Here is a 27,919-nt window from a genome sequence, read left to right on the forward strand (position 1 = left end):
TGCCTTCCGCTTGGTGGCTCCTGTGGAGAGTGGATGCTGAGGTGGCCCCAGGTGGAGGTTTGGGGTCACAGTGGACTCCTGAGTTGCTGACCCTTGCAAGCCCTTCTCGCAGGTAGGAGCTTGGGTCTGGGTGAGAATGGCAGCGTGGGCCACCCACGCTGCTGCCGGGAAGGGTGCAGAGCCTCTGCTCTGCTGGCACACACTCCTTTGGGAAGCTCCTTGCGACTGACCGTGGAACCCTAACTGTCCCCTTTGGTCCTGACTGAACTACTCTACCCTGATACATTTCAGTACAAAGCAGCAGGAGTTCCAAAAAGTCTTGGCTGGGTCTTTGTCAATTCAGACCTCCCTAGACTGCTTTTGCAAGGACTGCAGTTGCTCCCTTCATAATCTGTATGAGAAGCCCCTGAGGGCACTCTGGACTGTGGGGGGCATGGGAGCCAACTCTGAGGAGGGTAACGAGGAACCCATGTGAGGCTCCTTTTCAGCAGTGGATATAGGGAGCTCGGGGTGCAGTGGTTTAGGTGAAGCTCAGGTGTGTGTCCAGCACCTTCCAGTCCACGTTTCAGGTGTGTGTGAGTGTGTGATGAGATGGGTTGGTAAGCCCCGTTATCCCCAGCACCCCAGTTACAGCACCACTGAATCAGTAACCCCAAACTGGCACCCCAGAAAGATGACTCACTGACACACGTGGGCTGGTTTTTCTTTTGAGCTATATTTGCAAAGGCTCAGATGCCTGATGGTAAATGCCACACTAAATGACTTGTGTTTGAAAGGCTGTGAAAATACAATAATGGTATCTTGAGAAGCAAGAGAGGATGGAGAGAAGCACCAACAAGAATCAGCACCAATCTGAGCACACCTAGTGGAAAAATGTGGCAACATTACAGTAGTCCTCCCTTAGCCATGGTTTTGCTCTGAGGTTACTGGTCAACTGGTCCAAAAATATTAGATGGAAAACGAAGCACTTTCTGAGTTAAATTTTACAGTCCTGAGTAACGTGATGAAATCTTGAGCCATCCTGCTGTGTCTCTCGTGGAACGTGCCTCATCCCTTGGCCCAGTGTATCCACGCTATATACGCTATTCACCCGTTAGCTACCCAGTGCCATGTCTGTTATCAGATCCACTGTCGCAGTATCTCAGGGCTCATGTTCAAGTAAAACTTACTTTATTGAAAAATGGCCTTTGAGTGCAAGAGTCAGGCTCCTGGCAATTCAGATATGCCAAAGAGGTGGAAAGTGCTTCCTGTGAGTAAAAGAGCGAAAGCACAATAAGGTATTTTGGGAGAAGAACCACATTTGTGAAACTTTTATTACAGTATATTGTTATGGTTGTTTTATTATTTGCTATTTTTCCTAATCTCTTACTGTGCCTAAATAAAATTTTATCATAGGTATGTATAGGAAAAAGTATCATATATATAGGTTTTGGCACTGTGATTTCTGGCATCTGCTGGGGCCTTGGAATGGAGCCCCGTGGATAAGGGCGGACTACTGTACTTATGATGGCACTGAACTGAGCAGAGCCAGTTGGCGGACTTGGAGGAGAGGTCTGTGTTCAAGTCTGCTGGGGTTCAACCTGGCCTCCTCTGGGCTCATAGCTCCCATGTGCCCCCTTGTAACTGCAGAAGGAAGCGGCCTCGTATGAACCGTGCACAGTCTGGAGGCGTCAGATGGAGGATGGACCGTGGCTCGGGGCGCAAGCTGATGACAGCCTGCGTGCCACCCCAGATGCTGGCAAGCTTGGCTTCCGGCACTGCTCCCACAGCCCCGTGGCCAAGCCCCGCCTCCAAGGCCAGCCAGGCCGCGGCACCTGATGATGAGGGCACACCTCCTCCTGAGCTGAGTCTGGATGGCCGCCGGGGAGGTGCGGTGTGACCCGAAGACAGGAGGTGACCCCGAGGCTTCTTTACTGCACGGAGAGCTCGTTATTTAAGAGTCCACTGAACTGCTCAAACTTCTGTTCTGTCTCCTCACTCAAGGAGCCACCTGAGGAGGGCGATCGGGAGAGAGTTTGGCCAGTAAGATGCTCAGCCCTTCCCCGAGCGGGGGCCACTCTGGCTGCTGCCAGGCTATAGTGTCTTTAATCCTACTGTCACCAAGAGTGAGGGCTGTCACCCTCCTGCACAGGAGGAAGCTCTGCTTTCCTTTTTGTCTCCCGAGTCATAATCCAAGAGAAAAGCCATAAAGGGAGACGAGAAGTTACAGTGGTTCACTCGCTTTGAATTTTTCACGGAGGAAACGCGATACACAGCCTACAAACTGCTGAAGCCCATGTTTTTGAGGTCACATGCATGATGAGCTGGTGGCCTCAGCTCAAGGCCTTTAAAGAGCTTTGGGTCTGCTCTCTGGGTCCAGCCCATTCTGTGCCGCCCTCTCTCCTGGGCCAGAGCTGGCTGTGAAACTCAGCCTCCGCCCAGGCCTCTGGAGCCAGTTGCTTTCTTCCTGAACCCAGGAATGTGGCGCTGGCTGCTGCCTCTGCTTCCCGCAGAAAGTAGGGCAGCTCTGCCTGGTCCTGGGGGTGGCTGAGGCAGGCGGGGCGGGGCAGCGAGGGGCCTTACCTATGTGGCAGTTGTACATCCAGATGCGGTGGCCATCATAGCGACACCTGCACTTCATGATGTTGTTGGAGAAATCCGACTCGGGTACCTCGTAGTTGGGGTTAATGACAACCTGGGAAGAATAAATCAGAGGAAGCTGCTAATTCCCTCCTTGGTCATCCTGTACCGGAGCTCAGGCTCTGCGGAGGCTAGCCTGGCTTCTAGAGCTGGTGGATGCCAAGGGAGGTGCCAAGGAGCAGCCGAGGGCAGGACTGGTTAGAGGGGAGATGGTGAGTCCTGGCAATGTCCTCGAGGCAGGGCAGAGCTGAGTTCCAGGGGGCAGAGAGGGTCACGGCCTGGAACAGCAAGACCTCAGGACCTTCTGCCTGTCTCAGTGTGACAAGGGGAGTCCTTTAGCAAGGCCACCCTCTCCTGGGGCCCCAGAACCAGCTGCTGGGCCTTCCCTGGAAGGAAGAGGAAGCAAGCTGCAGAGATGGGGTGGGGAGAGGAAGAGGGCTGCCCCAGGGCAACGGTGACTGCCCGGGCCCACTCCTATCTCTGGGCCTAGGACCAGGCGATCCTCAAGCCCTTTCTGCTCTGCCACCCAGGTCCTGGCTGGGGGCTGCTGCTGGTGGAGAGAGGATCCCCTCTGTGCCCAAGGGCCAACCATCATCCTCAGAGGGGTCTGGGAAGGGACAGAAAGGGGAGGTTTGGGTGAGGAACTAGGAGAGAAGCGAATGACAGGAGGCAGAGGCGAGAAGGCAAAAGCTATGTCTGGGGCAGTGAGTGAGGGTACAGGGGACACGAGTGACAGGACTTCCGTTGGGGGCTGCATGCCTGTGGAGGGGCTGCAGCCCCTAAGGTACATTCCAGGTGTGGGGCTCCAGAGGCCTTAGCAGGCTGGCCTGCTTGAAGAGAAACGGAAACAGGCCAGCCTGTGGCCTGGCCTGGCAGAGGCCACCGTGGGGACCTCGATCTGGCCTGGCTGGCTAGACCTGTCCTTGCTGACCGAGGGCTGAATGTCCTGCTCTGGAGTGGCCTGACTTTTCTTTGTTCTCTTTTGTACTCAGTAACCTAGCTGTTGCCTCAGCCAAACTCACACGATGGGGCAAACATCGCCTTGCACACCGTGGCCCATGGGTCCCTTGCCCACCCAGGTATCCCTGAGGTGCCTTCACAAGGGCCGTGGGCCACAGTGAGGGCCCAAGTCGGGGCCCTCAGGGTCAGCATGGCCCGCTTGGGCTGGAGGAGATGGGGGCTGAAATATGTGGTCCCCACAGGCCCATCCCCCTCTCACAGCTGCAGCTCCAAATCTCCGCCTCCTGGGAAGGGCTTTAGTTTCCTGTATGTCTGTGAATTTGGGGAATGACTAGAAAGAAGACAAAGCAAGGGTGGCTGGAACCTAGTGGCCCACGGAGCTGTCCCCGTGACACTGTGCACACACGTTCTGGCCTGGAATCCCCCTCCCTGCTGCCTGGCACCCTCTTCCTGTCCCTACAGGGAAGGGGGGCACTCATGTGCAGTGACCTGGCCAGGGCTCTCAGGTTTCGAAAGCTCTGTCTATGCAGAAGCAAATATTTCCCTCTCAGCTGATCAGCAGCCCCTCACAAGTCCAATTGCTAGTTGTATAGTTAGGTCAAGGACACAGACTACAGAGCTGATGTGACCTGAGCTTGCCTGGCCGTCAAACGAGGACAGCAGTCAGACCTCTTCCGTGGTGTGCTTAATGGGATGATGCATTCACTGGGCCAACGCGGGGCCCAACTCAGCATAAATCTTCAGTAAAACCCAGTTATTAAACTGATGGCATTTGCCGGAATGCACAGTGTCACCTACTCAGTGGCAAACCGCCAACAGAAGCCACCACAGGTACTCATTTACTAAAATAAAGAGCCACTTGGCTGGGCCTCTCCCAGGTCTGCGGCTCAGGCTCATGGGTGGAAAAGGGCTTGGCCGTCTGACTCCCAGCCTCTCCAAGCCCCTGTGGTCACTTCTCTGCAGGTGCTGGTTCCTCAGGGAAATTGCATCTGGCGGCGGGGACTGTGGGCCAAACCCGGGGCTGGCTTAGTGCCTCCTTGGGAAAGTGTTCAGGGCAAAATCATACATTCTTGTCACCCACCCTGCCACCCGACAGGGAAGGCAGGAAAGCAAGACGGGTGGGGATGTGTTGAAATGATGACTCTGCCTGCGCGAATATGGCTATGTACCAGGAGGGGAGGCAGAGGTGACAGTGTCTCCTCTGTCCCCTACCAGGTGGGCCAAGGATGGAGCGTCTGCTGTTTGCAGGAAGGTGAGAGCCATGGCTCCCTGCCTCCTCTGCGGCGGGGGTGCGGGGGGGCTTCCCCCTGGCTCAATATGTGGAAGCCTTGGGAAGACCCCACAGAACAGCTGCTCAGGCTGTCCTGAGCGCTTGACATTCCACCATGACAGGTTCATTTCTTTGTGTGGACAGCGGTCTCTCTGCAGATCCTGTTTTCTGAGAGAGGGATGTCCCCAACACTTATGAGTGACCAGCTCCTCGTGAGATTGCCTTCAGCCTCTGTATCACAGTTCCAGACAGGGTGAAGTCATGGGAAAATCAGGGTGGAGGGGAGAGAAGCTCGAAAGGAGGCCAAAGGCGTGAACTGCTTCAGAGTCCAGGGAGCCAATACCTGGCCCAAGAACTAAGTCAGCCTGCAGATGCACTTCTATTTGGAAGCTCCCAGGGTGAACTGAATTACCTGCAAACATCCAGGCATCCTGGGTTCGCCCCAGGCCCTGCAAGCCCTCCTGCCTCGCTCATTCAGTTGACCTGCTAGATACAATGGTCTTTGTGTGGCATCGGCCTTGGTGCCGCCTGGCCTCCATGGCCTGTTCCTAGCACCTCTGGGAAGGAGGCTGCGGGGCTGCCCCACCTCCCCTCAGCAGAGGCATGGGCTCCTTCCCCGACCCCCTCACCTGGAACAGGTATTCTCCAGGGGGCACGTCAGTGATGTCGATCCACTGGCAGTCGATGTCATGGCGGTACATGTCCCAGCAGCCCATGGTGATGCCCTGCTCCCCAAAGTTGGCACACTCGTAACTTTTCTGGATAGCTGCAGGCAGAGGTAGAGGAGAGCCCATCACCAGCAACCCACAGCCCTGCTGCCCCAGGTCCCCACTTCTGCTTCCTCTGATCTGCTCTTACTTCAACAGGACCCCCTCCGTTTCCTACCACATGCCTCGCCTTCCTGCAGGTGTCCCTCCTCCATGGAGCTCCCCCCACATCCTGGCTGTCCATGAAACTTCAGCTTTGGGACTGACTGCGCATTTTATTGGGGCATCTCTGGTGCCCACGTTTTAGCTCAACACAGGGTCACCTCATCTCTGCTGGACAGCAGTGGCGGCGGGAGTGGCGGCTCCCGTCTGGTGGTCTTGGCCCCTCACAGGTGGCCTGCATGCAATAGGTGCCCGAAGCCTGTCTGCAGTGTGATTTCATGGCATGCTTCTTCAGTGAACACATGGATACTGAGGGGCAGCCGTAGAGGGGCCCAGTGAGGCACAGTGGCAGGGCAGGACCAGGTGGTCACACTGCAGGCAGGTGGGGAACTGTCATCAAGGCAGGGCAGAGAAGTTGGGATCTCCCGTGAGCTTGGACCCGGAGGGTCACAGCTCGGTGGGGGAGGGACACTGGGCATTGGGACACCTAGGAAGAAAAGCTTGTGGAAGGCAGAGCCAGAGGGGTGTGGGAGCCAGGCCCAAGGATCTGGACCTTACTGGGGAGGCCATAGGACCCTACAAGTGCGCCTCAGCAAACCTCTGGGGGAATAGGTACCTTTAAAACCAGGTCTCACCCACACCCCCCAGCCCCAACCTGTGGCCCCGGAAGGCCCCAGAGAGCTGGGCATACAAAGGCCCAGCGTAGACAAAGGATGTGAAGAGTCCTCAGTGCCCAGGATTATCCGGAGTTAGTGGGAGCCCTACCGAAGCCCCTAACTTCCCCCAACAAAGATACCTCCTTCGCATTCTGTGTCCTCCAGGCAGAAGCTGGCCTTGTGGCCCTCAGCCACCTTGGTGCCGTTGAGGTTCAGCAGGTCGTAGTGGGTGAACACTTCCATGCTGTGGTAGTGCCTGCGAGCAAGGAGGGCCTGCGGTCAGTGTCTGGAGCCCCTTTGGCCTACGCACAGCTGCCCAGCGGGGGATTTGACCTCAGGCGACTGGGGGTGGTTGGCAGAGGAAGAGAGAAGACATGGGAAAGGAAGAAGCTGCTTCCCAGAAAGTGCCAGGCCCTGCAATTCATGTGGCATGGAGTTCTGTGGCCCTCGGTGAGGCAAACTGCTTAGCGCCGCGCCTTATTATTTTCAACAAGCAGGGATCCTTCGGCGCACTTGGCTGGCCCTCTCCCTCATTCTAGCTTTTCTGGGCTAATAAAGAAAATCACACTGATGTCTTTTGCACACTTTTTAGGGTAGAAATATGGTGGGGAGGGAAAAAGAACAAAAGAGGAGGAGCTGTGAGGGGGGAGGGGCCGTAGGAAATTGGGTGTGTGTCTGGAGAAGGACATGCGTGTACCCTGGGGACACATGTGTGCTTCAGAGTAGGAGCAGGCGGTCTTGGCTTTGCCTCCGAGCCTTGGGGGGCGGTGACAGCAATGTGCTTCCTGCATTGAGATGTCACAGTGAAGCAGACAGAGAGCAGAGGACTCTGGGAAGGAGAGGGTGTTCCTGGGAACGCCGCAGTGGGGCGGCTAAGGAGGAGGCGCCTCCTGGGGTTCAGGAAGGGAGAAAGCAGGCTGCAGTTCCCCCGCTGACTGTTAATGACGGGCCATCTCCTCACTTGGGAGGAATTGAGAACAGATGCGGAATCTTGGAAAGTGACGTGTTTGGTTCAGAATAAACAAGGCAAATGTGGCTTCCCGAAGAACCCACTGCCCAGGCCCTGAGCCCAGGGCACAAATGAGCTGGCTGCTGCCCTGCCCCAACCTGTGTGTCCCCCAACTATTCCAACACGCTTATCCGACCCTGTGCAGGGACATTCAGAAAATGGGGAGCACAGAAGAACGAGGCACCAAGGCGTGGGGACAGAGCCCCTTCTTTGGCTTATGCTCAACCTGAGTGTCTTTCTCAGTGAGAAGGCAATGACAACACGGCCACCTCTCAAGGCCATGAAAACTGAACAGGATAGAAGCCATGAAATGCCTAGCACAAGGCTGGACCCAGAGAACTCGGTACCTGTCAGCTTTCTCACCACTGCGCAGTATCAGCAAGAGCCCAGTATTTCACCCTGCTTGGCGGTGGGGACTCCCAGGCTGACTGTGGCCCCTCACTTCCTGGGCCTCCTGCCGTGGCCTTGGGTCCCATTGTATGCGGGGATCAGGGAGAGGGAAGAGGGGAGGGCAAGGAAGGGTTTTCTGAGAGGAAATTAGAGACTCTTCTCTTGCGTCTGTGTTTGCTTGTGCTAAAAATAATGTCAGAAGTTGCTAAATTGGGCTTCCCCCGGGTCACTTGTGTCTTGGGGAAACTGGTGCTGGGCCAGGGGCCCAGGGGGAGCTCACACAAGGAGGATTTTGTGGCAGTTCAAGCGATGACTCTGAAAGAGTCTATTTTGGCTTCTGAAGCAGCCTGATGAGACATGAGGTCTGACTCATTGCCTAAAAAATGTCTGCTCGTTCAGAGAGGGGCTTCTTTGACCACGCCGCTGGGTGGAAAGACCGAAGAAGGGTAGGGTTGTGTCCCGTCGTCTAAACAGAATGCAGACGGAGCACAGACGGGCTGTTATGGGGCGGCCTCTGCCACCTGGCTTCCTGAGGGCCTGATTTAAGGCTCCTCCAGCTTCAGTTTTTCCCTTTGCAAACACCGGCAGGGGAATAGCTGGTTTCGCTGCCTCCTGGTTTTCTCTGGCTTCTGTCCTAGAGCACCTCCGCTTACCTCTGGGCGTAGGTAGGCATCCCTCCGTCCCTGGTGCCGCATCTCCTTCCCTGCTGGCCCAAGGTCGAGCCTGGGGCCCCCTCTCACCACTAGCACATGCCCCCACAAAGTACAGTGGGTGCTGCGAAGGCGGAGGGAAAGTCCCGGACACCAAGGTAGGCGTCCTCTGTCCCTGATGGAGATCTAGGAAGGGACCTGAGCCCCAGGTTGGAGACAGGGAAAGAAATCCCAGGACACTAAGAGGCCTGATGCTTGGTTAGTAACCTGGACAAAAGGATGGCATCACCACAGGGTACTGAGCGCTGTGACGGAAGAGCTGGCCCTGGCTGAGGGAGGAGGTGCTGCCTGGCAGGCAGGGGAAGCTGGTTCACAGAAGGGTAGGAGGGTCGATCTGGTGCCTTCTTTGTCATCCTAGGTCCTTGGTGGCCCCCCTTAAAACTTTCAACCAGAGATCAGTGCGCTTGGCAATTTGATTTGAGTCCCGAGGCTTCTCCCACATCCCTGCATGTGCTCCCTGAGCCTCAGGCAGGGACTGTCCTAGGGCACGCTGCACAGCGGGGCACCACTCCTGTCCTCATTTCAGACACAGGGCAGGGCTCCATTCTGCCATCCTCATATGCCACCCCGCTGCCCCCTGAAAGGAACAAGGCCTACCATGGGGTGTGGCCTGTCACCCGCCACATCTGTGGACTGTGACCCTCCATGGATCTGCTCAGCATAGGGTGAGGCAGGGCAGGCTCAGCAGAGCTTGCTCCTGCAGCAGTGCCATCCTTGACTTGGGTCTGTCACCTCCAAGGAGAGCCCGGCTCGCACGCCCTGGCACCCGAGACAGAAGAAGGGCTGCTTTAGGTCACCAACCAAGGGCACAATGACTGGAGAGAGAACAACTCTTGAGTCCAATTTCCTTTATGTCCTCTTGCACCAGCCTTTGTCTCCCAACCTAGGGCTTTCAAACAACAAGGTTCTGTTCCTCATTGCTGCATCAGTTAAGCTGAGAGTGGCATTTTCCCCCATTCACAGTACTGTGAGCCAGGGTTCTCCCTCTTGGCCCACAGATGGGCTTCACAGTGTCTGGAAGTCTGCAGAAATGGGATGTTATGGCTTCTAGAAATAAGTTCTCTGATCCGAGGAAAGGCCAGCTTTCCAAAGGAACCCAACAGAGATTTGAGACCAGGCACCCTGTTGAAAGTTCCTCTCAAAGCGCCTGGAGGACCTTGGGGTCACAGTTCTCCGTTAGAGGGACACATGTTTAGTCAGCATGAGCTTCCCAACCTTTCCCTCCCAAACCATCGACCAGAACATCTGTAAGCAAAGGAATAAAACTAACCACTGGAAACGTGGGGGGAGGTGGGGTCAGAGTCTCCCGGACTCCAGATCAAAACATTTCTGAGATATCACTGTGACTATTCTTAGAGAATCTGGCTCCCTGGGAGAAAGCATATGGCAGTTGGAGACTCCTACCTTGTAATCTTTGGGCGGGCCGCCATGGGTGGGGCTGGGGTACAATTACCTTCCACTTATAGCCCCATAGGCAGTGTCACTGGCCCTGGCTTCCAGCCAGCTGGTCTCTAAAGAAAACCAACCACCGAGATGGTCATAACCCTAACCCTACTCGGACTTATGCCCTGAAGGAGATGCATATGCTTTTGTATGAAGACCAGAAATTCTTTGGCTCACTAGGACTTTCAACACATTCAGATAATCATTTTAAGGGAAAATCAGGACCCTTAAATGCTATCATAGTCCTTTCTTTTGAAGCACCTTAAGTAACTCTGTCTTCAAACGTCTGAATGTGACTGTAAGGTCTGACATGAAAAAGAAGCTAAAGATATCGTTGTGGTTGATACATTGCGCCAACTTGAGGAGTCTAGAAGCTTAACGAAGTTAACTCAATAGTTCTACATCCTGGGGTGTAAAGGACATGCCCTTAGGGCTCTAGGATGTTGTTCACTGTATCAACTTGAAAAGTTTAAAAGGTAACTAAGTGACTCAGCAGGGAGCCAGGGTCCTTACTTTGTATTCCTCCTTAGCCTGTGCAACAGGAGGGCCTGGAGATGGTATGAGTGTCAAGGACACCCACCCCAACCCTGCCCCAGGGCGGGAGGGCTGCATACAATAAAAGGGAAATGAGGAAGGACTGATCGCTGGTTCTTCGGAGGAGCTGTCTTTGCCTTCAGCTTGGTGGTCATCTCCTGGCTTCTGCTGCAGACTGTGTGGCTTCCACCTGGAACGCTTCAGCCTTCTAATGTAGACTCTTCGACTTCATCGAAGATTCTTCAGCATTAGGTCACAAACCTATCAGCCTCCAGATACAGACTTGCACGGACACTGCACTGAGCTCCAGACCTTGAACTGGACTCTTTAATCTCCAGCGTGCAGACACCCTCTGCAGGCTTCCTCATCCGACTCTGTGGCTGACCACTGTAAGCCAGACTTGTAATTTCTTGTACATTTGTATATCTTGTGTTATATCTGTTTCTTTAGCAAACCCTGACTGATACAGACCATAACAGGTTTCTGATGCTGATCCAGCAGAGGTAAGAGGAATATTATAGACAGTTAGGCAGAAATATGATAGGCAGTCAGACAGAGACAGGCACTCAAGAGTTGGTGCAGAAGATGAGAATATATTGCAAATGTGGATGGAGGAGCATTCCTTAAAGGCCAGCTTTCAAGACAAAAGATAGAATGACTACATCCACATACTTCCCATAGGGATGAATAGCAGTGACTGATATTCTAAATAGGTATCAATCACCTTGGGTGAGGGGCCGGGAAGAGCCACTGACTCACCCTCTTCAGGAAAAAGTCAGTTTATGCTGGCTGGCTACCTGACTTCTTCCCCATTTAATCACTGTTACCTAGGCAATTATACTTGTAATCTTATATAGTTTTGTCCCACTCCATGCCTTCCTTGTGATTTCCCATTTAATCAACATTACCTAAGCAATTACAGTATACTCATAATCTTATTGGTTCACCAAAGTTTGTCCCACCTCACGGCCACCCTGTGAATTCCCATTGGATCAGTGTTACTGTAAGTCTCCAATTAGACCTGACTCTCCCAGCCCCCAATCTGCTTGCCAGCAGAAGCGCCACTGTCTGTAGAGAATTCAGCTCAGCACCTGAGGTCAAGGGAGGTCAGGGTCATCATCCATAAACACAGGAAAGGAGATAAAATAGAACAAGGAATTTTGTAGGTCCTGGAGCTATTTGGAGATACCCCAAAATTTACAACACACACTTCGAAAAACTTTGCCCACTAAGATACAAGATTGCCGAAAAACTTCCACATGTTTATTGGGACCTTCCTGCCTAACGTCCGCTGGCTTCTCTCCATCCCTATAAAAGGATGTTGGGGGCAAAAGGTCTTATCGGGCTCTCTGCCTAAATTCTCAGTTATTTTACAAGATGATATACAAGCAATACCAACAGACAGACGCTGATGCTTCAGCACAGCCCTGGTCCCCAAGATTCCTCTCCTGTGAGGTTGCCCCCTCAGCACATAAAAAGCCATAAAAACCAATGCCCATTTCCTGTTCTCTTTCTTTTCTTTTAGTTACCTAAGCGACTATACTTGCAATCTTATTAGTTGATTATAGTTTTCCCCACCTTACACCTACCTCACCTCATGGTTGTGCTCTATAAAATTCCTTTGAAAAGCGGGGTCCTGGGGCTGGGGATTTAGCTCAGCGGCAAAAGCGCCTGCCTGGCAAGCGCAAGGTCGTGAGTTCGGTTCCCGGTACCGGAGAAAAACCAAAAAAAAAAAGAAAAGCGGGGTCCTCGGTAACCCACTCCGGACCTCTGCTGTCTCTTTCAGACAGGAGCTTTCTTTCCCCAACAAGTATATTCTGCTCTTAACCTCTGTGGTTCCTAGAATTTATTCTTCGATTTTAGAGAATGCAAACTCATATCAGGCGTCTATCAGGTTGGGAGCTCTTCTATATCAAAAGCATTGACTGAAGGTCAGCGGCAAGGCTTGGTGCTTGGACAGTCAGCTGCCTAACGTTAGGAGCGCTACAGGCCGAAGGAGACTCCCGGGAAGAGGAGGGGGCTCGGGGGCTGGATGTGGAGAATGGCTTCTGTGAACATGCAAGGAGAGTGTGGCCCCGCCCCCTGGACCGTATGTGGCCTCTCAGTTCTCTCTAGGTGACCCTACCCATTCCAGACACCCCGACCAGGCCGCGTAGGACGTCAGGTAGGGACAGCTGGGTGGCGATGGGAGCGGCCCTACCTGTGACAGTCGTGCCAGATCCACGCATGGCGGCCGTTCTTGGGGCGGAAGTCGGACTGGCCGTTGTTGTGGATCTGGGAGGAGAAGCGCAGCAGGCGGCGGTAGTGGCGGGCCAGCTCCTCGTCTGTCTGCACAAGCGCAGCTGAGGCCGAGAGGCAGTTCTCCTCCCGCGCGCACAGCAGCATGGACATGGGCCGCTCCTCCAGGTAGGTGGTCTCCTTCACCACTTCCGCGTTGAGCACCAGGTCGGGGGCGGCTGGGAAGATGGACACGGTGGTCACAACACGGGAGACCCCTCCTTGAGGCTCCTTCTGATCCCGAGACCGGCACAACCCCTGTCCTGCCTGCCACCACCTTCTGGAACAGACTTGGGGGCCCCTCAAGGTGACCTTCCCTGCTGGCCATCTCACCCGTTATCAGTACAGGGGCAAAATGCTTACAAGTATGGGATCTAGGGAAGGGTGTGCGAAGGCTTGGTGTGTTTATTCTCTCTACTCTCAAATGACTTCAAACGCTCCATAATAATAATAAAAAAAACCCCAACAATAATGATGGGAGAGAGAGAACACTGCTCCACCCTTGGTCTGATTTTCTTCTGAGAAGACTATACTTCCCAACACATATAATATGCGTGTAGATTTACAGTCTGCTAAAACTGTTCCTCTTAAAATACATCTTGACTGCTTACATAGGCGTATCTATTACAACAGTCACTTTCAGTGCTACATAATGTTTATTTCATAACTATACCTGCCACGTCTTAGCTATGTACACTGTTTGGAATTTTTGGAGTTAAGGACAAAGCTGTGATAAACATCCTACAGGAAGTATGTATATACAAATTCAGTTTTTTTCTTTAGGAGACATTTATATCAGTGAAATCGCCAGAAGAAAGGGCTGCATCATGTTATGGTCTGATGCCTGTTGCCAGCTTGCCCTCTTAACCAGTTCTCTGTTTCCACCACACACAGATTTCCTGAGCTCCAAAAAGGCTTGACTTCTTTGCTGAGTGTGCTGCACCTAGCAGATGCTGAAGGAATGACTTCCTCCTGCATCTGTTTACTAAGCCTCTCTTTACACAAGACGGGTTGCAGATTCTCCTGTCAGTGTGAGCTTCCTTTGCTCATTTCTGTAGCGCTATGTCCCAGATGCTTGACTGACATCAGATCTTGCCATCTTTTACTTTCTGCCATGCTGCATATACATGGAATTTGGCTCTCTTCAAGTTCACAAGACCTGCAGCTGAGGTTCAGTTGGGCTCTCCCCTCCCCAAGAGCACTGAGGTCCCAAGTGACCACTGAGTTCCCTGGCACTGTGGGGCCAGTGGCTTCGGTACAGCAAATCCACCCACAGAGTGCACGGATGGGAACGGGAAGGCGTAGATCAGGAGGTTCCCAGTTGCTGACAAGTATTTCTCCCACCGGGGTACAGAATGCTCAGCTCCCTGGATTCTGGGCTCTATATATTTTTTAGATGTGTGTCTCAGTTGTCTGTGCCCTGGCTAGCCCTCCCAGCATGGCCTCCTGCTAGGAGTTCCCTCCTAAGTCCTCCCTTCCCTCCAGCTCAGGAGTAACTGTGGTCTTTGCTCTGCTAGGAGCTGGGAACCTGCTCCCTACACCTGCCGTGGGGTGGGGACTTGACATCCCTGACACCCAGAACAGCCAACAGAAGCTCAGTGGTGGCATTTGTCACCCACCCTTCTCTTTGAGTGTCCCACGGACACTGTGCTAGACTGCAACAACAGCTTCAGGAGAGGTATGGTGACTGGTGGGAATTAAAACCAGAGATTCTGCTGAGTGGGTGTTCAGGAGGATTCCCTTTGGGGAAGATGAACAGAGACCAGAAGAATTAACTCTAAGGCTGAGAATATCAGGGAGGCTTTGGGTGAAACAAGCAGCTTGTACGAGGACCCTGAAACCTGAAGGAGGACGAGGGGCTGTGTGACCGGGACACTGCAGGGTGTGTGTGTGTGTGTGTGTGTGTGTGTGTGTGTGTGTGTGTGTCCCAGAAGGAGGCTGGACAACACGAGCTCTGTGCAAATCCCTTCATTTCCTTAAGTCTGATGGAAACTTGACAGGGATTTGAACAGGAAGAGAGTGGGTGGGGAGGGAAGAAATTGGAGGGGCTCATTTCACTCTGGGGAGCCCCTTTCAGAGTCTCTCCATGATATAGTATGGAAGCCAGCCACCTGGACACAGGCAAGGGCAGTAGGATGTACAGAGGTCAGGAAAATACTGAAAAATAAGAACCCAGACAGGCTGGATATGGGAGGTGGTGAGAAGGAATAGGATCAAGGGAGAGGTGCAGATTTGGGCCGTGTGTAATTGGTTAGTGGAGAAGAATTACCAAGGTCACCTGAAGAATTTCCCTGAATACTCTAACATGCATTTAGCTGACCACCAGGAGCTGTGTTCCTGGCCCACATGGCACCTTCCCCTTGGGGGCACGCTAAGCTGAGGCTACTCTGAGCAACGGGCCCTTAAAACTCACTTCTGCCATGAGGATGTTGAGGGCACTGCTCATTCCTCAGCTCTCAGTCTTTATAAAGAGAAATCCCCTTGTTCTCAGTGTCCACAGCAGTGGGCTTCTCCACTCACATGGTTGTTTCCATCTGAGGGGTTCTGTAAATTCTTTTCATGATCAGGTTTCTTTCTTTCCCTTGGTTGCTAGGAAACTCACTCTGAAACTAATGATCTACCCCTAGTAAGTGTATGGAACTCCATGATACAAAAAAATTTTCAATTAACCTCTCTTTTAACTCCATTTTTTGCCAGTACCCACCTTTCTACATGTTTTTATATTATGTTATTTTGAATTTTACTTTTTATTACCTTAATTTCCTTTTGAAAAGGTTAAGATACAGCAAATATACATGAATCATTGAATTTATTTGCATGCTTTCTCCGTGGAGGACTGCTAAGAGTGCGACCTCACTATCTCTCCTCTCTGACAGGATGTGACACTAGTAACTTTCTCAGTGTGATCACTGGGCGCTGAGAGCCATGCTTTCCAAGGATTAGGAAGCGCACCGAGTGAGGAGATTAGAGCTGACTAAGTTGGAGCATAATCTTCCCCTTCACCCTTGGTGATGGTAAAATGACAGTGTTCACTGAACCCCTGAACGTATCCACTGTCACAATTGATCTCCAGTGTGTTGGGACAACCGGAAGTGAGGACCCCAGCAGACAGATAACTGTCAAGGTCAGCTAACAAGGCAGAGCCTGCTCTCAACTGGTCCAGCCAGTTTCTGGGCCCACGACAGAGATGACTCAGGTGGGAGAGTGACCTTCAGGCTGCAAGGACAACTGCTCACACAGGCATCCAGCTGGTCCTCTCTCAGCATGAGCCAGGCCACTGAGAATGCTGGCTGGACTGCCCCTTCCAAGTATCCCACCTTTCTGGCACAATGTGGTGGCACCAGGGGTGGGGTGGGGTGGGGGTGTCAGAAAGTCAGGCAGCCATGTTGCTTCCAGGGTCTGGAAACAGGAAGTGATCCTGGAGCCTCAGGGTGGCCGGGGGGGCTGGGAGGAGACCCCTGGGACAGGACCCCTGGGACACTCACTTTCTGAGCAGGCGACTCCAGCCCCGAACTGCACTGCACCCTGGGGGCAGAACACGTCCTCGTCGTGGCGGCAGTGTGCCAGGGACAGCTCCGTTCCTGAGCACTTCACCCCACTCATGACCACTCTGTTGCCGTCATTTCCATGCCAATACCAGGTCTCCTGGATGAATCAACAAAAGAAATACCAGCAGGTCACTTCCAGTGGCCACTTTCTCATATTCTGTCAACTTATAGCCTCAAGAAAATCCCAGGGTATGACCCTTTTTTCAGTTGGATATGGTTAAGGTACAGTCACTTCCTCCCGCCACACAATCAGGTGGTGGCAGAATGAGTGACAACCTAGGTCTCCCGATAGGCACTTGGATTCTGCCAGTGTGCTCACTGTGACAGCACCGCAGAGTCTGCAATCAAACAGGTGCTTGGGATGCAGCGTGGCAGGCCAGGGCAGACATTGCTAATCAATCAGAGCCACAAAGCCTCAGCCCAGTGCTCCAGAAGGACCTGATCAATCGATCAGAACTTGATCAATTGATTAGAGAGAAGACATGTATTTTCATAGGTCAATCATTAGATAGCTCATCAAGTCTGACCTTTGAACTTGATTCTAGGAAAAGCCATTAATAGAGTAATCCTACACAGAAGCTGAGGAGACCCTAGGGTTGTGATGCTGAGATTCATTTGGCCCCTTTGATCCATGGGGCTTCAAAAGATTATTAGGATAAAATCTTTCACTTTCGGAGATGTTTCCAGCAGAGAGAAGTGAGAAACAGAAAGTCTGGAACAGAAGTAGGATGAAAACACTAGGCTGAGCTACAGTACCCAGCTAAATGCTACTAGATGTTTCTGTTAAGTAGTTTTTAAGTGAGCTGAATATTTAAATCAGCTGATGTGAGTAATGCAGATTACCCTCCAGAAGGAGGGCTGGCCTTATCCAAGTGGTGAAAAACCTTAAGAGAAAAAAAGAATAAGGTCCTTCTAAGAACATGGAATTCTGTCTCCAGAATGCTTTTGGATTGGAACAAAATCCACCCCTCCCTGGGTCTGCAGCCTGTCAGCCTGCCCAGCAAAATTTGGACTTGCCAGCTTCCAGAACCATAAGAGCCAATTCCTCAAATCTTTCTCTTGCCAGATGGATAATAGACAGACAGATAGTCTTCTGTATCCATGGGTTCTGCATACATGGATTCAACCAACTGCAGATTGAAAGTATTTTTTTAAAAACTGTTTTTGTACTAATTATATAGACTATTTTCTTTTTACTATTCTCTATATAATACAGTGTAACAACTGTTTACATAGCATTTCCATTGTCTTATACATTACTAGTACCCTAGAGATGATTCAAAGTATATGGGAGGATTGTACAGGTTATATACAAATATCATACAATTTTACGTAAAGGTCCAGAGTGTTGTTAAAATCTGGTGTCCAAGGGGGTCCTGGGAGTAGCACCCACGAATACCGGGGACAGATGCAAAATCATACAGCCTATTGGTTCTGTTTCTTGACAGAACTTGATCAATATCCTCCTTGTTTTCCAGATGAGAACACTGGGCCCTTGAGCAGAGCTCATAATCAGTGGCAGACTTGGGACTGATGTCACGACAGCCCCATTTCATAGCCGCAGCTGAGGCCTAGGTGTCTTAGAAACAAAGTGACAGACAACAAAAGCAGCTGGATGGCAGCTCTCTTTCCACTCTCCTGGAGAATCAGAGCAGGCCCAGCTTGTCACACATACCAGCAGAAACATCATGCTGCCCTGGGAAGCTGAGCTCCAAGAGGGCAGGCAGGGGCCACTGTGTCAGAGGCCCGTTCCTCCCGGATGCTGGACCAAGGAGCCACAGGGCAGGGGATTTTCCACCTCCCTGAAATCCCTTCCTTAGGCCCCCAGAAGGGCTGCTTGTGACCAGAGCTGAGGGCAGGTAACCGTGCAAGATGGGTCTCCAAGCACTGTTCTGCCTAGTACAAGTTCAGAGCCAGGATACTGAGAACTGGGGACTCTCTTTGGTCCAGGTCTCAGGGAGTCTGCTGGAGGCTTGGAGGTGGAGGCTTTGCCCCTGATCGTCATGCAGCCAGGCTGGTGGGAAGTCAGGAACTGACTCTCAGTTGCCCGGCCCCGTGCTGCCTTGTGAAGGGGTGGGAAGTGAGAATGAAGACCAGAGCTCAGAGATCCTTTCTCAGTTGTCCTCTGGGGGAAGGAGCCCTGGGAGGAAGGTGCAGACACACAACCGGGGCCCTAGACTCGGCTTGGGGATATGCTGGCTTGGGGATGCGAGAAGGCCTGAGGCATGGCCACCCACGGGGGAACACTGCATCCAAGGGCTCCCGAGTCAGTAGCTAAGGGATCAGGGGGTGCTGGGGCTTGGCTGGGCAGTCACCACTGCCCTGAAGGACTGAACTGCTCTCCCCTGCAAAAATCCCACCAAGGCTCTTGAGGCGCAGCCTCCCCCAGGGGAAGCCCAGCATGCGGCAGCGTAGATTTGGTGTGCAGAACCCCAGGTCTGGTTGCTCTGCAGGCTGGAAACTGAGGCCAGGAGCAGACACTGGCCCAGACCCCAGGGCTGCGGGGAGAGCTACGGCCAGAAAAGAGTCCCCTTCCTCTGGGTGTGGGTTGTGGATCTGAACCTTCCTCGTGGACTCCTAGGGTGAGAGTCCTAGTTGACATAGGGAAGGTAGCGGGACAGAAGGAGGCAGACCCCAAAGCCCAGCTCCTTACCTGGAAAGCGTTGCTGGCGAACCCCAAGCCCAGCTGCCGGCAGACCACCATGGCTTCCACGATGCCCCAGTTCTGACCGCACACCGTCCCCCACACCAGGGACCCGTTCCGCTCTGCCAGCACCTCCACCCGGCCCTCGTAGGGATTGCGGCCTCCGCTCAGGCGCACCTGGGGACACGAGGGAAGACAGTGTGACCAGGAGAATAAAGGGACGCTTTCTCACCAAACAGCATCGGCCCCAGCTTCCCCAAGTTGATTCTGTTTCTTGACAGAAATCCATCCTTAGATTCTCCAGAAGCCTCCAGGGCCCCATGTGGCAGTATCATGCCCAGCATGGCCTCATGAGGGCCCCCCTCCAGGCGTCCTGGGGCCCTGTGCACCTGCCTTGAGTGCTCACAGAACTCCTAGAGATGATCTGTGTATGTGCGGTCTTGATTCCATCAGATCCAGTCGTTTACCCAGCAGGCACTGCGCACACGCTGTGACAGGCGCCATACTCGGACAGGAAACTTGCAGCCAGATTAAGGAGCACTCACTGTGTCCCTGCCTGTGCATGTTCTTTAAAGACATAAGCCTTTGGCCTTTACCCAACTCTGTGGACCAGCAGCACCCTGGTCAACCCCATTTTACAGATGGGAAAGCGGAGTTTCTGATAAGATGTCTTTTAACTATCTTGCCACATCACCTCCAAATCATCATCCATCAGTGCCCTTTGCCAAGGATACTGTTGACCAACGGTGAACAGCACTGAGGCAGAGCTGGGGGCCAGGCTGGGCTCCTTCCATGAGGGGGCCTGGCCCTGAGTCCTGGACAAGGCATTCTGAGCACGCACTGTCCATTGAGGTCTTAGGGTCTGGATGACCCTGGGGCTGAGGGCACTCAGGAGAGCACCTGGTTTTGTCCTTCATGAAAGTCCCCTCTGGTCACCTCTTGGCAGCTGCTGTCAGCCGGGCCCTAGCCTGCACCACTCCCTACTCCCCTGACCTGAGCCTCCTGTCCTCTGGCTTGGTCCTGGTCCTATGTCCAGGACAGGGAGACACCACAGGCAAGGTGGTCCAGACTGCAGGCCTTGGGACAAACCTGAGGCCTGACTCTTGGGAGCCAGAACCAGGGCCAACCCTCCCCTGGGCCTGGTGTCCAGCTCCATCCCACTGGAAGCGCTAAAGGCCCTCCACAGGCATGCATGGCAGGGGGTGCAAGGCAGGGCCAGGACTCTTCCAGGAGGCCCGTCAGCCCCCATGCGGAGATGGTAGCCACGGGGATGACAAAAGCAGAATGACTTCCACGGGGTTTACACTGAGTTTCAATTCCCTTCTACATTCTTGGTAAGAACATCAATTAGTATATGCACTATGGAAATTGTGTGGAGATTCCTCAAAAAACTGAAAATAGAAACTCCATTCACCTCAGCGATTCCCCCATTAGGTCTCTTCCCAGAAGAGCTAAGGTCATCGTATTACGGTGACGCACGCATACTCATGTTACAGCAGCACAGCTCTCAGCAGCTAAACCTTGGAAGGGGCCTGTGTGTCCACCAAGAGCTGAGTGGAGGAAGTGTGGCGCTCACACACAGTGGAGTACTACTCTGCTATGAAGGATAAATGTGACCCACTCACAGGAAAATGGACGCGCTCTGAATCCACGATGTTAAGTGAAGTAAACCAGACACACAAGCTTAAATATCACGTGACTTCTCTTCAGTCAGAGCCTCAAGGTATAAATAAATTAAAGCGCAAAATAAAAGACAGACAATAGGAAATGGGGAGACAGATCTTTTGCAAATGGGAAGGGGACTAAGAGAAGCGGGGTGAGAGGAAGGGAAGGGAAATGGGATGTAATAACAGTTATGATGTGGTATGTCCAGGCACTCAGTCGCCACAGTGAATATAATCATTGTGTCCTGGGGCTGGGGATTTAGCTCAGAGGCACAGCACCTGCCTGGCAAGCGCAAGGTCGTGAGTTCGATTCCCGGTACCGGAGAAAAACAAAAAACAAACAAACAAAAAAATCATTATGAACTGCAAACAAGTACCAGTAAGGAAAAAATGATAAATTCCCCGCCCTTGCCTCACAGAAGGTGACCCTCCTTTGTCACCTCGAAGGCAAGGGCCAGTGAGGATGTTCAGGGCAGAAGAACCCTGCCCATGCTTTTTCCTGCTTTCGGAGGGTGGCGGGCTCCCATGAGTACGTCCATGAGGAGGCGGCCGACTCTGGGCTGTCCCTGGGAAGCGTTGGAGGGCCCTTTCACCTGGTCTACTGCTGCCCGGATGGCCTGACACTAAGCTGGCTGGCGGTGTGCAGTGTCCTTCTCTGGGGTTCTAAAAGCCTCAAAGGCAATGGCCGCTCACACAGCCGCCATGTTCACTGTGAGCCAAGGGAAACATGGCGGCCAATAGCACGGCCCAAGGCCCCAGGACACTGTTGTGTCCTCCAAGGCTGCCCTGGCCTGCAGCCCCATCCGTGACAGGGAACACTGGAGAGAATGTGGGCAGTTTACACATGGGAGAAGGGCTCCTCCTTTCCTTTAGCACCCTGGAACACATGGCAGCAGCTGACCATGGAGCTGACTTGGCCCAGCACATGGCTCTCCCATCCCAGGGCCACACCCAAGTGCCACCATGGGGTCAGCTAGGAGTATCATGTCTGCACCTTGGCCACCATCACCCCAGAAGGGTAGGAAGGTCAAGCCCTGCCAAGTGTGTTGACACACACATCTGTAACCCCAGCACTCTGGGAGGCTGAGGCAGGAAGATTGCAAGTTTGAGCCCATCCTGAATGATACATAACCCTGACCAAATTTAAGACACAGTGAAGAGCATTACATAGAACTTTCTGGGCACATTCCCAGGACTGGGTGAAACTCATGCATGGCAAAGAGGAATTCATCTTCCTCACTATCTTGCAGGCAGAGTAACCCCAGACAGGAGACTTAGTGCAGTTGCTACAGGCCTTGTCTTAAGAAGGGAGGAGTAAGCACTCTGGGAGGCTGAGGCAGGAGGACTGCAAATTTGAGTCTAGCCTGGGAAAATTATGGACTTAGCAAGACCCTGTCTCAAAATAAAAAATAAAAAGGGCTTATGATATAGCTTAGTCCAAAGGCCCGGATCCCAGTACAAAAAAGGGAGGGGTATACATCTATGTCTCTTTTCTCCCTCTGGTTACCAAACGCCATGTGCTCTGTGCTCACATTTGTGTGGTCTGCAGACCCGCTGTCCAGGTGGTGCCTCTGGATCCCTGGAAAAGGCCCATCCCATGGATGTCACAGGTGTGGGAGGCCTTGAGTCCCTTGCAGAAAGGACTGAGATGCCAGCACACTGTGTTCAGTCCCAGCGCAAGACGTGGCCCACGGTGGTTGCCAGGTACCTGCCACTAAGGTGGGAGAACTGACATATGTCCCTGCTTACAAACGGCAGATGACAGGGACATGAATAGTGATAGCAGTGGAGCCCGAGCCCTGCATCTCAGCATAACCTCCCACAGCCAGGAGGACCCTTCAGAGCGAGGCCAGCCGGTCTGTGCTTTCTGGGGCCTCGGTGGCGCAGTCCCTGCTGAGCGACCAGGCCCTCACCTTTTTCTGGAAGCCCATGGTGGGGATGTTGCAGCGCACGCCTGCGTCCTCTTCGTGGTTACAGCCCTGTGACTCGGTGTTGAGTTTGCACTCGATGATTGATTTCTCCGTCCCCGTGCACTGGACCTCGTTGAGGTGGATGGGTCCAATCCCTGGTGAGGGAAAAGAAATACGTGCGAGGAGAGCTACTGATGAAAACTCTCCGAACTAGCAAGATGCTCCTGGACATAAGAACCCACCTCTCCCAGCCTCCACGCTCCCCGCTGCCCCTTTGGAGCGGGCTCAGTGACCCAGGCTCTTGTTCCTGGAGCCAGCACTGCTAACTGTCTTGGGTTTCACCTCTGCCGAGCGCAGATAAAGCCCATGACAAGCCTGCTAGGTGACCTTGGCCGGATCACTCAGCCTACCTGAATACTGGGTTTCTCACATTCATGGAGGAGTCGGACTAGAAGATACCTAAGTGTCCTCCCTCACCCCAACATTCCAGGCATGTATGCCTCTGAAAGGGGCAACTATCACTGTATCAGCCACATCCTTGCAATATACTTGGCATAGACGCATGAGATGGTCTGAGTTAGAAAAGGGGAGTTTTAAATTACAGGTGTGGGTGGAATGTACGAAATCACAAAGGCCAGTCCAGGACTCTGAGGCCAATAACAGCTGGCTCAGGTGCACTCCTACGAGTGAGGAAGAAGCCAGCATCTGGCCTGGGAGAGGAGAACAGGTGTGGGAGAGGCCACCTGTAAAAGCTGTCACTGTTGGTGGAGGGACACAGGACCGATGGAGACCCTGCAGGGAGAGAGATGTCCCAGCTCTTCTCCTCCGCCCACCTCTAGCGTGTGTTTGTCAGTGCCCTGCTTGGCTAAACCGAAGCATGCCTCCAGGGCAGTGGACATCATAGGCAAGGGCAGAAGTCCTGGAGGGGCCGACGGGAGCCATCTAGCAAGTGAGCGGATAGTAATTCTTTTAATCATCAGAGCAACCTTTCCATGAAATGAGGAATCTGGGGACCAAAGACTAATAGCATGTTTAACAACTGCATGTTGAAGTCATAGTTTCATACCCACGGTTAAAGAAAATGTTATTAAAAGAATTCAGCCACATGAGGTGGCTCACACGTATTCCTATTGGGCAGCGCAGGTCTAGTCGGAACTCCTTCGCTAAGTGTTCGCTCCCTTGGCCCTGCTTATTCTACGTGAACGCGTCCATGCATTAGTTCACTCATTCTTGTACCCGTGAACATCTCTGGGACACGATGTGCTGGGCATACTCAAATGCCACAGGCCCCTGTCTCACACACTGCTCAGTCTTGAGTGGGAGTGGATGTGCCAGTAGATAGTTGGGGTCCCGCTGTGTAAAGTCCTGAAGCACACGAAGGGCAGCAGCTGGTGACCCAAGTCTGGCTCTGTCGGGCTAGAGCCAGAGTCCCAGGCGCCACCCACCCGGCCACTCTGCTCTACAGTGAAAAAGCCAAGGCCAGCAGGTCGCTCAAGGTCACCCATCAAGTAGGTGGCAGGGCCACGGTGAGCACTCTGCTTGCCTGACTCTCAGCTATTGCCCTTTCTCCACCCTGGGTGTGGGTGTTACTGCTGGTCTGTTACTGCAAGCCAGGATGGAAGAACTGATCCTGCCCGCCCTGTGACACACCGAATGTGGTACTTTTCCTCTGGGCCGACTGGGGTTGCCTATCCAGCGTAGCAGGGGGTGATGAGCCATCTAGTGGCCCTTTCAAGGCCAGCATCAGGGCCGTCCAGGGCTTCTTTTTCCTGGGGTTCTCTAGGCCTGCAGGGAAATAATTAGGCCACAAAGCATACACCCATGAATGGACTCATGTCACGAGTGCTTGTGTATTCCCTCGGATGAGCAGGCCTGCTCCTGCAGGCCTGAGGAGAGCACAAACCCGCAGGTGAGTCAACCAGTGGAGTGGGCTTTGCTGGGGGCAGAGGATTGTGTGTCAGGTGGCAAAATGGAGGCTGCTAGGTGCCATAATGTGCTGCTAACACCTGCCCTGACCTTAGCCTTCCGTGGACACCCAGGATGCAGTGGAGAACAGAGACTGAGACGGCATCCAAATGTCTGCGGGACTGGGCCAAGGGAGGAAGGGAGGATGCCAAGTCAGACTGAGACTTCGGTTTCTGTCTCTCTCTGCCACTGGTTATCAGGGTGGCTTCAGATTCCTCATCTGATGGGCTGGGGGAGCTGACGTTCCCTCCGGCAATGCTGTCTGTGATCCCAGCACTGTCACCCCAGTCACTCCTTCCAGCCTCCTGGGACTGCTGAAAAGGTGATTGGCTGCAGCCTGGGGCACGGCACACTGCAGAAAGGACCAAGACACGGGACACATGGGCTGCACCGCTAGACGTGGGGCAGGCCAGGGCTTGAGTTTCACCCGAGGAAAGCACAGCATGTGCCATGTAGGCTCCGGACGAGAGGGCAACGACCTCACCACATTCCTTTCTGTGGGCTGATGGTTGCACACGGACAGGGGGCATCTTCTCCCCATAGCACAGGATGGCCCCATCATGCGCAGCCCGGGCCCTTCCTCCCGGCGCCTTCCTCCCTGCTGGTCGGTGCTGGAGAGGTTCTGGGAAATGATGGTCCTCCTGGCTCAGGCAAGTCCTCTGGGGGACAGCTGGGCACTCAGGAGGTGGCAGTGGGTCTGGGTGAGGTTCCCACTGAAGGGCCAGGGCTGGCGATGGGCAGGCTCCGTGGGGCTCGTGGGGGGAGGGAAGCAGTCAGTTTTGCATCACTTCACAGTGACAGCAGTGCTGAACCTGGAGCGACCCCTTGAAAGCCTCCGATACTTTTGTTCTTTGCTCGTATGGAAGATTTGGTTCAGGACACTTAATAAAAACCAGGCTTTCTCCTTAGAGGGGGTGGGTAAGCTATTCATTTGCTCTGCTGTCAGGAGGAAAACATGGGGCTGTATCCGGGTGGAAAAGGAAGGTGACATCCGGTTTTTTGTGTCCACTGTGGCCTACAGCCTGATGGCTTCTGAGGTCCCCTCCTGGAGGAAGGGCATGACCACCCCAGCTTCCTTGGTGAGGGAGCAGAAAGCACAGGGTTAGGAGTTGGGAGACCCAGCTCAGAGCATTTGCTGCCTGCTAGTTTGTCCTCTAACCCTGCTCATTTACTCCCTTCTCTGGGCCTCAACTTCCAAATCCATAAACTGAGAACTCCGCGTCATCTAGGGCCCCTTCCAAGCCAGACCATCTGCGGGAGGCTGAGATTCCCTCAACAAGCATCAGCTGCCACAGGAAGGAGATGCACAAAGAGCTACATCAGGTCATGGCGACCAGCCACAGAGGCTACACTGTCCCAGCAAGACAGGCCTCCCCAGCAGCAGCCCTGCTCCTTACCTTGCCCCAGCCGGGAGCCGGTGACGGCCTCTTTGGCAGTTCCGAAGCCCAGCTCTCTGCAGACCACGCTGGCCGACACCAGGTCCCAGTTGTCGTCGCACACCGTCCCCCATTCTCCGTTCTTGAGCACCTCCACACGGCCCTCCCCGACCTGGGCACCACCTCTGAGCCGCACCAGGGGTTGCTGGAGAGACACACAGTCCTGCTAAGTGCAGAAGCCCACGTGTGTTCTGTGCACGTATGTGCAAATGCTCACTGGCATGCATGTGTGCACAGGTGCATGTGTGCATGTGTGCTGGGAGGCTGAGAAGCCTGAGCTCCGGCAGACACGGTGACCGCGTAGCTGTCCTGGTTGCATCAGGGTCAGACAAGGACTACCCTGGCCTATGCTGTCCTCAGCCCATGATCTCTCGTCTCCCGTGGATGACCGGGATGTGGCAGGCTGGGGTGGAGGCGGTGCCTTTCAAGCACGCACGTCCACTGGCTGCCTTGAGGGTCAAGGCATCGCATGATGCAGTCTCTGGCCACCTTTCTCTCCTCTGTGATGGCACTGCAGGGCTGGCCTGGTAGGGTGGGGTGCTGAGACAGCACCCAGATTCACAGAGCCCTGGGACTACTCTCACCCTGGCACTAGGGGCAGAAAAATGGGGAGCAGGAGAGAGTGTAGAACACTCTGTAGCTTCAGGAACTTTTACTCTCACTGCAGAAAACAAAAGAATGAATAAAACTGCTGGCTCCAGCCCATGTTCTACAGAACCGTGACTTCCCGTGTCCCTCCCCTCCCATCTCGAGATGTCCAGCTGGACTCGGGGGCCCTTCCCAAGAAGCACGTGACCCTGACCCCAGCTCAAGGCGGCCAAGTGTCAAATAACCTCCCCCCAGCCCAGCAGCGGCCAGGCAGAGTCAGCTGGCTCCGGGAGGGAAGATGGAAACCAAGGAAAATATGATGTCAGCCTCCCGCTGTCCTTGCATTGGTTTGGGATGAACTTGATTCCTTTGCTCTAAACCGCACAGCAGAGGAATTCCAAAACAGTAGGATCTGGTACTCTGGCTGACACACGAGGAAAACTCAGAGGCTTGGGCTCGGACTGGGGGAAAGGATGTGACTCAGACCATGCGGTAGGGGACAAACGAGGGCAGGGGGCTACACGGAGCTGCTTTTCAGAGGACTGGGAAATAGCGCTGTGCCGCGGCTTCAGGGACAGCTGACGGTGTGGTCACATCTGTGTGTTTCTGAGGCCCCAGGGGCCACTGAGGAGGCAGGGCCACTGCCTCCCGGAACTGCCAGGAAGCCATCCAAAGTAGTCCCCACATGCAGCCACAGGCCGGGCTCACAGCACACAACGCTCCCCTTTCATGGAAGGTTTTGGTCCAAAAGCTGCTCAGCCTGGGAGTCACCCTGTGTGGTTTATTGCTTTTGCCCTGATTTCCTTTCTCCACAAGAAGAGCTGTTCCTCCCTTTCCAAGAACAGCTGCTGACAGGCAGGATGGATGGGACGGGAAGCAGAGAGGGTGAGAGGGAACACGGGTGAGGAGGTGCTTCTCCCGCCCACGACCTGTCCCTAGCAGCACTAACTCCCCCGGCCCCCACCCCAGGGCCTCTCTCTCTCCTTGGCTCCCACTTAACCATGGCTGGCCTACAGCTAGCCTGGAACTCACAAGCCTAAGTGACGATGACTAAGTACCCGTGTTTATCTGGCCTGCTGAGCAGTGACCAACCCTCTGCGCCTGTCCTTTTCTTCCCATGTGACTTCCCCCACCCTGGCCCCCTTATCAGCTATTCCCAGAACAGGGCCCATTTGGGAGCTTTATGAGAGAAGAAAAGCAGGGAAAAGACAAGCTATGGGCTCCTTGGGACCATGGAGGAAGACAGCAGAAGTCCCTTCTCTTTTACAGAAGAAGGGGGAGCCTGCTGGGGCTGGGATAACTCACTAATCCTGAGAAATCTGTCAGTGGAGATAGAGGTGCCGATTTGTATGGGAAGATGGGCACTGTATCTTGGATCTCTCCTCTCTCCCTCTCTCCCTCTCTCTCCCTCTCTCTCCCTCTCTCTC

General features: G+C 53.6%; 1 protein-coding gene across 1 annotated transcript in view; it reads right to left on the reverse strand.

Moving 5' to 3' along the window:
* Positions 1-696: 696 nt before the first annotated feature.
* The window catches only part of Loxl2 (lysyl oxidase-like 2), an 80,582-nt gene continuing 53,359 nt past the window's right edge, over positions 697-27,919 (reverse strand). Inside the window, exons 6-14 of the mRNA XM_005373698.2 lie at positions 25,866-26,049; positions 22,507-22,658; positions 18,939-19,106; positions 16,223-16,382; positions 12,661-12,916; positions 6,515-6,630; positions 5,479-5,615; positions 2,563-2,674; positions 697-1,990 (exon numbers count right to left, since the gene is read on the reverse strand). Of these exons, the coding sequence (XP_005373755.1) occupies positions 1,911-1,990; positions 2,563-2,674; positions 5,479-5,615; positions 6,515-6,630; positions 12,661-12,916; positions 16,223-16,382; positions 18,939-19,106; positions 22,507-22,658; positions 25,866-26,049 (1,365 nt within the window). The 3' untranslated portion in view covers positions 697-1,910. The remainder of the gene's footprint in view (positions 1,991-2,562; positions 2,675-5,478; positions 5,616-6,514; positions 6,631-12,660; positions 12,917-16,222; positions 16,383-18,938; positions 19,107-22,506; positions 22,659-25,865; positions 26,050-27,919) is intronic.

This window comes from Chinchilla lanigera, unplaced genomic scaffold (assembly GCF_000276665.1).
Source record: "Chinchilla lanigera isolate Chin_1 unplaced genomic scaffold, ChiLan1.0 scaffold00002, whole genome shotgun sequence".
Taxonomy (NCBI): Eukaryota; Metazoa; Chordata; class Mammalia; order Rodentia; family Chinchillidae; genus Chinchilla; species Chinchilla lanigera.